At 43.0% G+C, this 14,013-nt stretch overlaps 6 protein-coding genes across 8 annotated transcripts; 3 read left to right on the top strand and 3 right to left on the bottom strand.

Annotated features, from left to right (window-relative positions):
- Nucleotides 1–277: 277 nt before the first annotated feature.
- LOC26535010 lies at nucleotides 278–2,885 on the top strand. The gene is made up of 3 exons (XM_015199085.3): nucleotides 278–1,361; nucleotides 2,093–2,242; nucleotides 2,299–2,885. Exons 2-3 carry the CDS (start codon nucleotides 2,201–2,203, stop codon nucleotides 2,845–2,847), a joined length of 591 nt encoding a protein of 196 aa, XP_015054571.1. The 5' UTR covers nucleotides 278–1,361; nucleotides 2,093–2,200; the 3' UTR covers nucleotides 2,848–2,885.
- A 113-nt stretch (nucleotides 2,886–2,998) lies between these two features.
- Nucleotides 2,999–4,849, bottom strand: LOC6528282 (mRNA cap guanine-N7 methyltransferase). Its single transcript, XM_002089299.4, has 2 exons — nucleotides 3,575–4,849; nucleotides 2,999–3,517 (listed from the first exon to the last, which is right to left on the bottom strand). The coding sequence occupies exons 1-2, from the start codon at nucleotides 4,773–4,775 to the stop codon at nucleotides 3,435–3,437; spliced, it is 1,284 nt and encodes a 427-aa protein (XP_002089335.1). The 5' UTR covers nucleotides 4,776–4,849; the 3' UTR covers nucleotides 2,999–3,434.
- Nucleotides 4,850–5,076: 227 nt separating this feature from the next.
- On the top strand, nucleotides 5,077–6,316 carry LOC6528281 (probable tRNA(His) guanylyltransferase). Its single transcript, XM_002089298.4, has 2 exons — nucleotides 5,077–5,353; nucleotides 5,408–6,316. The coding sequence occupies exons 1-2, from the start codon at nucleotides 5,128–5,130 to the stop codon at nucleotides 6,121–6,123; spliced, it is 942 nt and encodes a 313-aa protein (XP_002089334.2). The 5' UTR covers nucleotides 5,077–5,127; the 3' UTR covers nucleotides 6,124–6,316.
- LOC6528280 (protein Dr1) lies at nucleotides 6,262–7,002 on the bottom strand. The gene has a single exon (XM_002089297.4). It carries the CDS (start codon nucleotides 6,882–6,884, stop codon nucleotides 6,333–6,335), a length of 552 nt encoding a protein of 183 aa, XP_002089333.1. The 5' UTR covers nucleotides 6,885–7,002; the 3' UTR covers nucleotides 6,262–6,332.
- Nucleotides 7,003–7,494: 492 nt separating this feature from the next.
- LOC6528279 (ankyrin repeat domain-containing protein 49) lies at nucleotides 7,495–8,454 on the top strand. Its single transcript, XM_002089296.4, has 2 exons — nucleotides 7,495–7,714; nucleotides 7,776–8,454. Exons 1-2 carry the CDS (start codon nucleotides 7,579–7,581, stop codon nucleotides 8,285–8,287), a joined length of 648 nt encoding a protein of 215 aa, XP_002089332.1. The 5' UTR covers nucleotides 7,495–7,578; the 3' UTR covers nucleotides 8,288–8,454.
- On the bottom strand, nucleotides 8,313–9,340 carry LOC6528278 (dynactin subunit 5). Of its 3 annotated transcripts, none has more exons than XM_039370475.2 (4): nucleotides 9,189–9,340; nucleotides 8,806–9,105; nucleotides 8,502–8,732; nucleotides 8,313–8,428 (listed from the first exon to the last, which is right to left on the bottom strand). In XM_039370475.2, exons 1-3 carry the CDS (start codon nucleotides 9,234–9,236, stop codon nucleotides 8,511–8,513), a joined length of 570 nt encoding a protein of 189 aa, XP_039226409.1. In that variant the 5' UTR covers nucleotides 9,237–9,340; the 3' UTR covers nucleotides 8,313–8,428; nucleotides 8,502–8,510. The 3 variants fall into 3 exon arrangements, with proteins under 3 accessions (XP_039226409.1, XP_002089331.1, XP_039226408.1); XM_002089295.3 differs by having other exon boundaries at nucleotides 8,313–8,411; XM_039370474.2 differs by having other exon boundaries at nucleotides 8,313–8,732.
- Nucleotides 9,341–14,013: the final 4,673 nt, after the last annotated feature.

The raw sequence follows: 14,013 nt of genomic DNA, 5'->3' as shown, positions 1-14,013 counted from the left end.
AATACAATTTGCAAATTAGTAACTCTGATTTGCTTTATTAAATTGCACAAATCCAATGAGTTACAAAAATATTCTGTAAGACTGCAAAAACTTTTGAATTGAGTCGCATGAAAGTTTAAAATGTTAATTTGATGCTCTGGGGCGGGATATCTGCCAATCCCCAATGTTTGGGTTAAAAGTGAACTAATTTACATAGACCGCATGGTACAATGCGCAGGCGGCCGCATGGAGAAGGTAACAAAAAGATTCATTAGGGCCAATCAGTGCAAAGCGAGTCGTGGCGAAGGACATGCGGAGAGGACCTGGCCAAAAGCGGCGGGTTGACGGTTGGGTGGTTCAGGTAGTTTCAGTACGTTTCAGTACGTTTCTGGTGGGCTGAGGTGGTTCAGGCCAAGCCGTGTGTGTAAACGTAAACAGCTCGGGCAGCCCTGGCTCCGTTGTTTGCCTTATAAATACGCACGCTCTACTTTAAACAAAAGCGGAGTCGCCCATTCCGGATCCCTATCCCATCCACCCACGTACACGTGCCCGTCCTGCCGCCGTCCTCAGTGTTGTGCGTCAGTGTGTGCAAAACAAATTTAAACTTTACACCCAAAGTTGATTTTTATGAGCGAAACTTTAAATAATGGAATTATCTGACAAGACAAGAAGTTGCCAAGAGACGAGGCCAAGGAAAAGCCACGGAAGACCAGGACCAGGACCAGGCCAAAGTGCTCAGCCCCCTAAGCGATAATGAAAGAACGAGCTAACTGATTGGGCCAATATAAAGTTTGCAGTCGCTTCGAAACCAATCAATGGTGTAATTTATGCCGCTATTTTCTCCAAGCCCCTTGCATCCACCAGCCCCATCGCACATCAGCATACCAAAAACCGAACCAGGCCACCATCTCCCCCACTTCGGCCCGTTATTAAATATTTATTTACACTTCAGCTACAATAATTCATTGATGCATCGAGCGCCTGGCACGACACGCTTTCTCTTTTCACCGCCTCCGACTGGTTGGGGTCGCTCCAGAACTGAGCTGAACAGGTTGGGTCGCTGGCGGGCACGACCCGGCAACGTAAACGTCAGGACTAACCTTTGCCCGATGTCCTTCAAAGGCGCCGTCGCTGTGAAAGCAACAGCTGTGCGCTCTCTCTCTCTCTCTCTTCATCTCTCTCTCAGCCAGCGAGCTTCGTCCTGCGAAGCTTCCTTGGATGTCTCACTTCCAGTTTCGAACTTGGCCAAAGCCCTCTTATCAAAGCTTTCGATATAGGCGGATTGAAAGGCGGCTCAAGCGAGGGCCATTCGAAAGTTTGCCAGTTGCCTTGAGTCATTTACCACAAGCCAAACACTCTTTTATAGTCACAAACATTCCTACGTAAGTCTTTACAAAAATCGACTGATTCGTTTTTCAATTGAAATTAGTTTATTTCTGTTCAACTGATTTGCTTATGAAATATGGCGTAAACAGTAAATCTGCTTGCCTAGAAATTTATAAGCGTGTACATATGGAGAATGTCTATAAATTTATATGGGGGTTCAATTTATGTGGAGAATGTCTATAAATACATTTCTTCTAACTATAGTACTGACTCAAAAGTTAAAAAATGCAGAAGCTTTATGATTGATCTGAACATTCTCGATTTAAATTCAAATTCGTAAATGGGAGGCTGTTGCAAGCAATCGTAAAACTGTATATTTGTTAAATATCTCTTACACTCTTAATTCACTAAAACTAAATCAGGTGTCCGTAATAAGCTCTTAGTATTTGAAATATGATTATGTAGCATACTTTTTAGGACAGTACTTCAATAATTTCCCATATATTCCAATATATTCCAAATTTCAAATTTGTATACTACTAATTTGTTTTACCACATAAGCAGTTTTGTATTACCAAAGAATATATAAATTGATACCAATATAAATGATACCAAGAAATATAAAGCGCAATATAGGCAATAATTAAATTTAATCGCCAGTACTTGTAATCAGTAACAGTCGTCATTTCCGTTTCAATATATACAATAATATACTAGTTATTTTAAGATATAGAAATATGAATTGAATTCGATAAACAAGAATATTCAATGAATCATACAAGCGCAGCCTTTCGTCACTGATAAGAAACCTACTTATAAAGCGTCGGAAAAGCGGTCCTATAAAAAGCGAAAAACATTATAGAAAACTTCAGTACGACTTCAACTGCTGATCAAAATGCGTTTTTCCTTACTAGCTGCTTTGACTTTGGCTCTTGTGGTAAGTCACATCATTCAAAATATTGCCAAGCAAAAAATATAAACAATTTCTTAAAGGGCTTAACCAGAGGATCGGCGACTGAAGCAGACAAACAAAAATTCTGCGGCTTCCTTAAAGAAGTGGAGACTAAACGAATGTTTTTGTCAAACTCTTTAGCACGAAAAGCTATACACGTCGGTGTAGAAGTTTCGGAAATGCTAGACCGCAGTTCAAGCTTTAGAGAGTTCATAAAGGACAAACGTCACATAGCTTACTCAGATCCCATAAGCCAAATCAAGTTTCTTTTGCGTTTTCGTTGCAACTACAAGAAAATGATCCTATGCAATAGGAAATATAACAGCAATCCCGAATACAGAAGTATCTACAACGCTTACAAATCGGAAAGCAATGCAGTGATTGCGGAATTCGATCGAAAAATGGAGCGAGATGCTAACCAGATGCTGAGCCAAATGCGAAGCGCATCAGTCTCAACCAAAGATGCATTTGATGACCATATCAGATCTTATTTAGATCGTAAAGGAATAGTTTCCCACTGCATGATGGATCGCTTTTTGGAAAGAGCGAAGGCCGAGTACGAATGTACTTACGAGATGTACTATCTTTAATGTTAAAATAAATATATTTTTTGTTAAATAACATAAAATCTTTAATATTTTATTTTAAACAAAGTTAGCCAGTTGCCTTGAGTCATTTACCACCAGCCACACAAGTCTTTGCAAAAATCGACTGATCCGTTTTTTCATTAAAATTGGTTTATTTTTGTACAATTGATTTGCTTATGAAATATTGCGTAAACAGTAAATCTGCTTGCCTAGGAATTTATATGCGGGTACAATTTATGTGGAGAATGTCTATTAATTAATTTCTTCTAACTATAGTAATGACTCAAAAGTGAAAAAATGCGGAAGCTTTATGATTGATCTGGACATTCTCGATTTAAATTCAATTTTGTAGATGGGTGGCTGTTGCAAACAATCGTAAAACTGCATATTTGTTAAATATCTCTTAGACTGAACTGTTTAAATTGAAATCTATGAACACAAACAAACATACCCTTACTTTTACAAAATTTAACTTACGAGCTAACCTTTTCAGAATTAAAAATCTGTTCATGATTTCGAGTATAAACTTTAAAAGTGCTAAGCCACGGATACAGAAAAAAAATCTATAACGTGAAATTATTTGGCAATAATCAGTCGTCAAATTCAAACAATGGTTTGCCATTTGTGTCCCAGGTGTTTTTGCATTTCTTGAAGGCACAAACCAGATAAAGAGCTGAAATGAGGAACCACTTAGTAATGGAATTCGGAAATCGATTCGGAGTAAACTCACTTGCTGCTTCCCACTCTGATTTTGAAAGGGTTCCCAGCGTCCGGCTTCGTTGTGATCCCTGGAAGTTCCGCACGTGGGTGTACTGTTCATCATTTTCGCAGCGCTGCGGCTGCACCGACTCCAAGCCGGACATTCGCTGCAGAAGATGTCGACCGTGTGGGAGACTTTCCTTGTAGTAATCCGCAAATGTGGAGCGCCTCAATAGCTGCAGACCGTATTTCCTGCCCAGCTTGACAAGCGTGGGGAAATGCACCAGGAACTCGGGACAATCGACGACGCCCTCCAAGTGGAACTGATACTTGGCTCCAAAAAGAGGCAATGGATCCGTTTCGCAGTCAAATTCAATGCTGTACACATCGTTACCGAAACGCCGGGCATCCGAACCGGCTGCCCTAAGCCTGCGTATGATCTCGTAGGCATCCGGCATTGTGGCTATGAAGAAGCCACCCGGTTTCAGACACTCGGCTGCATTCCGCATCATGCAGTCTGCCTGCGCCATTGACTCGAAGCAATAGTGAAAGGCAAACTGGCAGGACACAAGGTTCAGCTGAAGCGAAGGATCCTTATACCGCTCCCGCAGGCGCACCAAGGTGGAGTCGCAGGCAAAGAACTCCGCGGTAAACTTGTTCGCAAACTTTGACTTCTCCGCTCGCTGCAGGATGTCCTGATACCGCCGCTGGCACTGCTCCACCGACACCTCGGCGATGTCCGTGCAGATGAGGTGGGAGATGGCAGCCTTCTCCCATTTGAGCAGGTCACCGCCCTTGCCGCAGCACATGTCAAGCACTCTGAGAGCGTCACCCATGCGTTTGTTCTGCTTGATCTGCGACATGTACTCGTTGATCAGCTGACTCTTGATCCAGTTGTTAAAGTTCCTCATGAAGAAGATCTTTGATTTCTGACGATCCTTGCGTCCCGCCTCCTTCAGCTCGTTGTAGTGGTGTGCCACCACATGTGTGTTGGCCGCTCCGCCGGCAGCTTCCGTTTCCTGCTCCTCCTGGTCATCTCCCCCACTTCCTTCACCCTTCCCGCCAGGCTCATCGTAGTACTCCCTGGGTGATTTACTGGCATGCGGCTCCTGATTTCGGGCAGACGTGGACTCCGCTGGACCCTCACTCTCATCGTCGTCCGACAGGCTTACTGCCTTGTGTGAGCGGGCGAACTGCTCGTCTGCCGCATTTTGTTCGTAATTAAGGCTCATAATTTCTACTAATTTTCTGTTTTGCGGGATGACAGAACAGTCGTTGTCTATCGAAGTTATCGGGTCAGTTAGGAATGAGAGGACGAGTGCTATCGGCACTCGCTGTTATTTCGCGCGAAAAGTATTCGAGCAGAAAATATTGTAAAATAAAAAATAAATGTTCGATTACATTTATTTTATTACAATTAATTAGTTCCAGTATTATTATTATTTATCGTATCGTCTAAAGCTATTTTTTACATAAAGCGCAATAAGTTATATAGTATCATCTCTAGGCGAGCACTAGTTAACAGTGCTAGTTAACAGCAATCAGCTGTTTTCAACTCATGCTTTTCTTAACATAAACATTTAAATGCGGTTGTTTGGAACTTTGGATAAATTTTGTAAATTATTGAATTATACCCTTACCCGGGATTTTCCAAAACGCACCATGGCCTGCAGCAGATTCGAGTACGTTAAATCCTTTGAGCAGGACGACAGCATACTGCCCAATGTGTGGATAGTCATACGAATAGACGGCAAAAAGTTCCACAAGTTCTCCAAGACGCACGATTTTGAAAAACCCAACGATGAAAATGGTAATAAAAGCACACTTTATATTTCATAATGATCCCACCTAATATTTGCTTTAGCTCTTAATGTGATGAATTCTGCTGCCACGGCGGTGATGCAGGAGTTTCGGGATATTGTCGTGGCCTACGGTCAAAGTGATGAGTACTCCTTTGTTTTTCGCAAAGAGACAGCCGCCTTCAAGCGACGATCTGCCAAACTGCTCACCTACGTCACCAGTTTGTTCTCCTCGAGCTATGTGATGCAATGGTCCAAGTGGATGAGTCAGCCATTGGCATATGCTCCCTGCTTTGATGGTCGCGTGGTTCTGTATCCTTCGGAGCAGAACTTGAAGGACTATCTCAGCTGGCGACAGGCCGATGTGCATGTCAACAACCTGTACAACACCGCCTTTTGGAAACTGGTTTTGGAAAAAGATCTGACAAACCAGCAAGCTGAGGCGAAACTTCGTGGAACCTTCTCGGCGGACAAAAACGAGTTGCTGTTCCAGGAATTCGGCATAAACTACAACAATCTGCCGGCTATGTACAGAAAGGGAACGATCCTGCTTCGAAAGCGAGTGATATTGGGCGACAAGAGCAGACAGGCCGTGGTGCCGCTGCACGAGGATCTGATATCTTCGCAGTTCTGGAAAGAACACAACGAGATATTGGGAAAATATGTGCCTGGCACTTACAACGCACCAGAAACATTGCCGAGATTGGTGGAGATGCAACTAAGTGCCAAGCAACTGGACGATGAGGCGGAGGAGACACAAAATCTGGCCGGTACCAGCTGATATGATGACTAAAAGCATTGTTTTTAAGATTAAAGTTACGGTACATCTAAGGAAGTCGTTTTGGACAATGAGGATGCGGTGCCCAGGTAGCTGGATTGAAGGACAAGCGGATGATCAGTAATGGAGATAAGCTAATAGTTGAAAGTTCAACTTATGGCATATATTTTAAGATTAAATCTACACTAAGCTCATAGAAAGACACTTTTCTACTAGTAGTCGTCGTCGTCCTCGTCCTCGTCATCCTCACTTGGCTTGCTCGCAACGGAGCCGTCGGCCAGCGGTGGTCGCTGCACCATGGCTGCCGCCTGCATGCTCATCCACTGCTGCTGCTCCTCGCGCGCTTGCTCCTCGCGTGCCTTGGCGAACAGCTCTTGTTGCTGGCGCAGCAGCTCCTCCTCCGGAATGCCCAAGTTCTCCAGGCGCGTGCTCTGGCGCCGTCGTTTGGCGGCCACCTCCTTGCAGTCGTGCAAAACGGCCTCCGCCTCCTGTTTGTAGTCGTGGAAGCCCAGCCGTTCCAACGCCTCCAGGACGTGTTCCGCATTGATCGTCTTCTTGTTGCGCATGTTGCACACCTCGTTGGCCTCCGAACTGATCAGATGAATGAACTCCGAGCAGCAGTTGAGAATCAGCTCGCGACTCTCGTTGGCCACCCGTACCGTGGGCACCAGCTCCTTGATGATCTTGTTGATGCTGGCCCGCGGGAGGGTCAGCTCGTCGTCCTCGGCGCTGGGTGGCAGCAGTTCTTCCTGCGGATTCGACATGGCGCCCTGGTTTGAAGGAACGTAAACAAAGTTGGCTTCAGTTGTTTTTCTTTCGACTCCGCGATGTTAAAGTCATATAGTATGTGAAACTTAGAGTGGCCGTTTCTTGCTAACAACAAAATGTGGGAAAACTGTGTTATTATGTTTGTAGATAAATAGGATCATTAATTGATATAAGCCTATCTATCACGATAGGCGTAGTTTAAAACTATATATTTTATATTGAAGATTTTACCAATTTAAAGAATGATTTTTAACCAAATGTACCAAATGATGTTAAAATACTCTTTGGTAGTTTCGGTTTATTTTAATATGTGAATACGGTGTCATACCAAGGTCTTTTTTCAAAATTCGCCTGCTTTGTTACGGCTCATTTCCGTGCGTAATTTTGCACACATTCTGCAACATTACCATAATTTTCAAAGTAAAACTGCACCATTTTAACGCGGTCTTCAATCGTATACACAACCATTTTCGTTCAGCGGAAGGATAAAACTAAATTTCTGTCAAATCAGATGTAACATCAGTTTTACCACACTCAAAATAAATAAATGTTAGATGGCGGACCCTGTATATGGTTTAGTATTTTTTTCAAAAGAATACTTAAGCGGCCTAGCAACGGTCACTCTGGGAAATAAAAAACAAAAAGTTGAGCTCTCAAAGTTCCGGTTAATTATCAAAATATTGCCATAAAATGGGAGATTACGACTCGGATGATGAAAAGTCCCAAGTGGAGAAGCTGCGGCACGCAAAAGTCCCGCGCGGAATGTTCGTGAGCGGCTGGGACGACGATGCCGACGAACTGATCGAGGAGGACAAGAACCCACAAAGTAGCTTACATTCTTAAGAAGTAGTTTCATTTAAGGAAATTATGTTGTTTTGCTATTCCAGGCAGCATTGAACGCATGATTCTGTGGGCGGTGAATGAGAACCGCATCAGCGAGGTGAGGGAAATCCTGCAGCTGGATGCGGACACAGTGAACGCCAAGGATAACGACGGATACACTCCGCTGCACCGAGCTGCCTATAATAACTTTGTTGACATGGCCAAGCTGCTACTGCAGTACCGTGCCAATCCCAATGCCCGCACGGAGCTGGGATGGACCCCATTGCACTCCGCCTGCAAGTGGAACAACGCGGATTGCGCCCATTTGCTGCTGCAGTTTGGCGCCGATGTGAATGCGGAATCGGACGGCAAGCAGACGCCCCTTCACATAACCGCCACCGTGTCCAACTGCCGGAATACGGCGACGGTCCTCCTGCTGGATCGGTACATCCAGCCCCGCAAGGAGAACAACTCCGAGGAACTGGCCTCGGTGATCGCCCGCCGCACCGGCATGAGCTTCCCCATTTTCGAGTCCGGAGAGGAAGCCTACGACTGCGAAACTGGACTGATAGATTAGCCACTTAATAGTCAAACTATGCGCATACTTATAGAATACCTAATACGTGTTTATTTCATAAATAATGTTGTCTGTCGAAGGAATTGGCGGGAACCTCTGCCGCACTTTTTAGCACTGCAGTGTTCTGTAAATACAATGAATCTATGCATTAGTTTATTTTAGCAATATTTACAAAGAGCGTTTAAGCGGGCATATCTTCCTTCAATATTAATACCTATGAAATTCAGCTGGCTGGTGCTGGAGCTCGCACGAAATGCTCGTAGAATGACTTTGTGTAGTTGATCATCTCGTCCTGCATGGCGGCGGGCACGAAGTACGGATTGCCCTGCCCGCCCTCGATGGTTCCCCTCGCCGTGTAGCGCATGTAGCTGGACACAGTGGTTTCTGGCGGCAGCACCGCCCCATCCTCGATCACACAGCAGTCCTTTAGGACACATCGGCGACCCTAAAGTGGTAAAAATTCGGAAAACTTCATTAGCACAGGTGGATAAACAGGAAAAGTAACATGCATAGCTTACGATAATGGCATTCTTGCCGATGTAAACGCAGGATCCAATGGTGGCCGCCGAGACGACGGCTCCTTCGCCCACGAAGACGTGATCCCCGATGTGCATGGGGAAGAAGGCGATTCCCTTGCTGAACTGTTTGTACGGCGGTCGGATGACGGAGTCCTTGCCAATCACACAGAATCTTCCCGTCCGGACGTTGGCCAGATCGCCGCGTATAATGGCGCCGCTCTGTACGATCACTTTGCCATTTAAAACGATGTTTTGCGATCCACACAGCACCGTGTGGCGACTAACTTTGTTCCCGGAGGCCTGTAAACAATCAGTTTTTGGTCATGATGAGGTCATCTTAATGGTGGAATGGAATGCAGGCAGGAGGCCGTGCAAACACTTGCCGTCTCCACGTATTCATCTTTGCTGTAGTAGGTATCCGGAATCTCCATGATTAACCGCCAGTTCTATGAACTATTGGAAAGTTAATAAAATGAAAAACTGCAATTGGAAAAATGTTTTGACCAGCTGATGTGTGTGGACACAGTATGGAGTTGGCGAAATACCAAAAAGTGCCGATAGCGCGTTTAGCTAAGACGTAAGCCACAGTGGATAGTCCAAAGTGCCGCCAAATTTGAATTCAAATTCGTTGCATTCTAGTGATTTTCCATTGAAAAGCAGTGCATTACATCTAATTATTAATTAGAAGCACGCGAGGTCTTACAAATTACAAGCCGCCTTGGCGGGTGCATAGAAAACACAGGTGTTTAACCCACGCTGACCCTGAACTTTTGGCCATAATGCTGCAATCACGATGCACATTTAGACAGCTGCTCTTCAGCCTCAAATCTGCTGGCAGATCGTAAAGAATCTGCATACTTGGACGCACAGCTGGTGGCGAAAAGCGCAGCCAACTCCAACTCCACCTCCCAGTGGCGCACTGACCTTCCAAAATATCAAACTTCCCGCTGTCCGACGCTCCAACGAAGTTCCAATTAATGCTCTTTAATAAGCGCGAAACCCAGCCCATTGGCTTAACCTTCATGGCGCACGCTCGAATGCCCTCACGCGGCGGGGGCGGCCACTCTGGCTACTCATGGTAGCCTTTTAATTTGTTTATGTTTTTCTTCGCTTGGTTCTCCACCTTTTGCAGAAGGAAGCAAGCCCATGCATTTGGTATGCTCCCATATATGATTTACTATGCTTACAGAATGTGAATTAAACGATACACTCAATATTATTATTAAGTTAAATGCTGTGGAAAATGTTAGTAATGTTAAATCTTTTAAGAACACCTTCTGTTCTTGGCTAAAATTAATTTTCCCCCAACTGACCTTCTTAGTTTGAACTATCTGAACTTTGCCATTACTGCTTTTCTATGCCAATTACTGCGAACAATTGCGCCAGTCTATGGAACGCTTTGAAGAATCCGCCAACAGCAAAGAACAGAAATCGTTTAGCCTTCAGCATGAAAAACCGCATCGAAATCTATTAATCTGTTTGGTGTTTGCACTTTTGAACTTAAGGTTAATAAACTTGAACTTGAATAATGTTTGGAAATTAATTGAGTTGTGCACACAAACAACTCTTGAATCGCTTGATCAAACAAATTATTCCAATTTGTTTCATTTTCGAATTCAAAATTGTGTCTATTGTTGAGTGTGATTTTCAGCAAGGCGAGACTGAGATGAATCGGTTATTAATTAAGTGTTTGATTAAGCAGCTTCGATCATTGATTAAAGAAAATCTAAACGATAAATAAAGGGAGATCTCACATTTGAAATCAGCTTACTTACGTTTGTAACCTCAAGGTAACTATTTGTAATATTTGTAACTTTCCCTACCAGCAATTAGAAGTCCATGGCCGCAAAGGTCTTGACTCCATAGAACGTGTAGTCAAGTGTTTGCCTTACACTAATCCAACAGCGATCGAACAAACTCTTCTGCCACTTTTCGACCTTGGCGAGCCACGAAGGAGGGCCGCGAGCTATGTATGTAAATATTTACAATAGCCAACTCATCCACGACCTTGACAATTGGTTTCTGTTGTATCAAGTGGCTGTTGTTGGGAACTCATTATTAAATGGCCAGCTAATCAAGATCAAGAAACACGCACTCTGAAGATATCCATCTCTGCCCTTCCCACCGCACCAAAAACTCAAATCCAAAGCTCACGATCGGATTGATCTTGATGCTTTATGGCCGCAAACATTTTTGAATTGTTTTCTCCGAGACAAAACAGGCGGCACCGGATCACATAATTATTGAATGGAAATTACGCTGAAACTAAAACAATGCCAGTGCTATCCAGTTAGAGTCAAGTCATGTTTAATTGAATAATTGCAAATGGTTTACATATATTCATACATATACTCGTAGTATGTGATATGGCCAAGAACAGGGGAGTTGCAATAATGCAACAATGAAGGTGAAACGACAAATGGAATTAATTGCAATTAGCAAAATTGAGAGAATATTTCTTGAATTTATTGTGCGCAAGGTGAGTTAAAGTGAAAGAGGGAGTTGAGCTGAGAATGTTGCATAAAATTTTCACTTTTTGCATGAAGGCCCCCCGTTGACATACGAAAAGAGAAAAAAATGAAGTCCCGCAAGTAAAACGAGTTTTTTGTTCAAGTCTTTTGTTTCAATCGATAAAACGAATCTATTGACAATTCGTAGATAATTGCCTATGTTGGAGTGCATGCTGCACATGTGTACATATTCATATATATTCACAAATGTTCAGATTGACAGAACAAAGGTGACTATCAGATTCTCGGAATGTGAGCAATTCAAGGATCTTTTGAGTATGCACGTTTCTGTCTATAAATGGTTACCAAAGTTGTGAGGCTCCCCGGAAAATTATCTTCTTTAATGATGTAACTAACATTTTGTAATGTTCTTTATAAATTATGAAATTATTTTGCTTTGATAAATCACAATATATTTTACTTTACATTAAAGAGTAAGTATTCATTTTCTAAGTATTAAAGTTTTAAATGTATAGCCAGTTCTCTGTAACTCAAAGTTATTTATGTTTCATTTCTCAGAACGACTCCTTACATACGTGTAAGCATTAAATTTGTAAAATATGTATGTATTATGTACTATTACCCATAGGTATTTGGAGTGCTGGCTCTCCCGCGACCAAACACTTTTCGGTTTCGACTAATTGCAGTCATTACAGTTCCATGCGGTGACCAAATGGCTTCCTCATGTCGAGACCCCAACGCGAAACGAGTAGCTCGCGATTAGCTACGAAGTTTGAGAGCCAAGAGCCAGTTCAAAAGCCGAGTTCAAGAACTAACTAACGATTGTCTGACAATGACAGTAGCTCAACGGCTGCGAGGGAGGGGGCTTCCATAACTCCGTCGGAGTTGCCAATTGAGGCAACCAACCGAATAGCAATGAGAAATTGTGTGAGTCGGGCAAATGAATGCGCTTTGGATGTGGCGAATATTTATAATACAAATTATGGGTACGTATATAGCCGATTTCCCACCCACAGCCCCCTTTGGATACGCTCGGATGGGCGTGGCATGCTGCAATTTGTTGCTGTGCCCCCAAAGCGACCTCAGATTGCCCAAGTTGTGCTAATTAAAACATTAACTCTGCCCCGAGGCTGAATTCGCATTAAATAACGATTGGCCGTGCTTTTGCTTTTGCTGCTGTTGTTTACTTCTTATTTGCCAAAATCGATCATAATCAAATTTCAAGTGGCCCCCGTTCGGTACACGAAAAAATCAAAACCAGTAGAGAGTTAACTGTCAAAAAAGCAACGCGCGACAACGGCAGAAACAACATTGCTGACAACAGCGACTACAGTGTGGAACATGCTTGTAAGTCACATTGTTGAGCTAATGACAGCCGGCCAGGTGTACACAACTAAACACAAATTTAAAGAGGCTTGAATGATCAGTGATAAATAGATTTTTGACAAGGAATTCTAGAATGCAATTTCCACTAGGTCTTATCTTTCATTACAAACATTTGTTAAAGAAAACAAATTTAGATTTTATACAAAACTACAGAGAGTTTCATAAAGTCATAAGTATAATGTATAATTATATATCATAATGCATTTCGCGAAGCTTTTTTGTTTTACGTTATTGCAATGTTCCAATTTTGATTGCTCTATTGGACTTAGCTTACTCTTTTTTTGCATGCGGGCGCTAATAGTTTTGAACCTGAGGAGAGACCTAAAAAATAAGCCAAAATCAATTCTCAGGTTTGTATGCCATGGGCAAGGCTAACCTCGAGCCACGAGCCACGAGCTGCGATTTAGATTCAGTCTCGTATTTGGATCGGGCTGGATTTTGGGTATTAAACATGTATAATTTGATTCAATTTGGCTTTTTGTTGTGACTCGGCGCGTTTCCACTTCCTTTTTGCCTTTCAGCGGGCTCGATAAAATATGATAGCTGATCGGTATCGGTTTATAAGCCCTCCAACCCACTTAGCAGAAAACAGGTGATTAAGTCTCTTGTGTCTGTCAGTTGATTGAACTCTAAAGGTTTTCCAACGGTCTCTCGAAGACTCAGTGTCACATTCGTTTGCTTTCTTGCTGGGTGGCCCCCTGTTCAGTGGCTGATTGACAATGATTGACAATCAAACTCCAGTTGGACCATAGACCCAGTGTGTGAGCATTTATTTCCATATAGGTAGCGTGCTCAATGGCTGGGCTTATTATTGTACCCAAGGCTTCCGCACGAAGTGTGCCTCGGAAGTTGTTAGTGGGTGGAAGTAATTAAATTCGGTTTTAGCCATTCGATAACAACCGGAGTGGCGGTCAATGGTTGCTATGTGTGTAATTATTTCGTGGGGGTTCTGTGAACTAGTTGCAAGGGTATCGCGAGGTCAATCAGTAAGGGAAAATCAAAGCGATTAAGAAAATGATTTGCATTACTTCATGCAACTGGTTAAATTTTAAACAAATAATATACCTAAAATTGCTTGCTACATAAGCATAAGATTTAAATTGTCCTTATTTCGATTTATAAGTGCTTGTGTGATTATCAATCAAAATCATTTAGGAGTAGTTTTGATAGATTGTAGTTACAGTAGACTTATTTTTTTTAATTCTCATTAAACACACCGACATCTTTCACATCGCCAGCTCGTCAAGGTCGCACTTGTGGCGCCCAAACACCTTTTAAGTGCCCCTTTCCATCAACTGCCACAATTAGCCTCCAGAACCACCCAAGTTGTGTGTGTGTGCCGCCTGTCACA

The sequence above is a fragment of the Drosophila yakuba genome, chromosome 2L, assembly GCF_016746365.2.
Source record: "Drosophila yakuba strain Tai18E2 chromosome 2L, Prin_Dyak_Tai18E2_2.1, whole genome shotgun sequence".
Lineage (NCBI taxonomy): Eukaryota > Metazoa > Arthropoda > Insecta > Diptera > Drosophilidae > Drosophila > Drosophila yakuba.
This window is presented reverse-complemented; position numbering and strand designations above follow the sequence as displayed.

What these genes read in the sequence shown, in the direction of transcription:
- LOC6528282 (XM_002089299.4), bottom strand. Translation starts at nt 4,775, where the DNA reads ATGAGCCTTAATTACGAACAAAATGCGGCAGACGAGCAGTTCGCCCGC. An exon ending in ATCAGAGTGGGAAGCAGCAA is followed by an intron (nt 3,518 to 3,574) that starts GTGAGTTTACTC and finishes TCCTCATTTCAG; the next exon opens with CTCTTTATCTGGTTTGTGCC.
- LOC6528279 (XM_002089296.4), top strand. Translation starts at nt 7,579, where the DNA reads ATGGGAGATTACGACTCGGATGATGAAAAGTCCCAAGTGGAGAAGCTG. An exon ending in GGAGGACAAGAACCCACAAA is followed by an intron (nt 7,715 to 7,775) that starts GTAGCTTACATT and finishes TTGCTATTCCAG; the next exon opens with GCAGCATTGAACGCATGATT.
- LOC6528278 (XM_039370474.2), bottom strand. Translation starts at nt 9,236, where the DNA reads ATGGAGATTCCGGATACCTACTACAGCAAAGATGAATACGTGGAGACG. An exon ending in AAGATGAATACGTGGAGACG is followed by an intron (nt 9,106 to 9,188) that starts GCAAGTGTTTGC and finishes GATTGTTTACAG; the next exon opens with GCCTCCGGGAACAAAGTTAG. An exon ending in TCGGCAAGAATGCCATTATC is followed by an intron (nt 8,733 to 8,805) that starts GTAAGCTATGCA and finishes TTACCACTTTAG; the next exon opens with GGTCGCCGATGTGTCCTAAA.
- LOC6528281 (XM_002089298.4), top strand. Translation starts at nt 5,128, where the DNA reads ATGCGGTTGTTTGGAACTTTGGATAAATTTTGTAAATTATTGAATTAT. An exon ending in AAAACCCAACGATGAAAATG is followed by an intron (nt 5,354 to 5,407) that starts GTAATAAAAGCA and finishes TATTTGCTTTAG; the next exon opens with CTCTTAATGTGATGAATTCT.
- LOC6528280 (XM_002089297.4), bottom strand. Translation starts at nt 6,884, where the DNA reads ATGTCGAATCCGCAGGAAGAACTGCTGCCACCCAGCGCCGAGGACGAC.
- LOC26535010 (XM_015199085.3), top strand. Translation starts at nt 2,201, where the DNA reads ATGCGTTTTTCCTTACTAGCTGCTTTGACTTTGGCTCTTGTG. An exon ending in CTTTGACTTTGGCTCTTGTG is followed by an intron (nt 2,243 to 2,298) that starts GTAAGTCACATC and finishes AATTTCTTAAAG; the next exon opens with GGCTTAACCAGAGGATCGGC.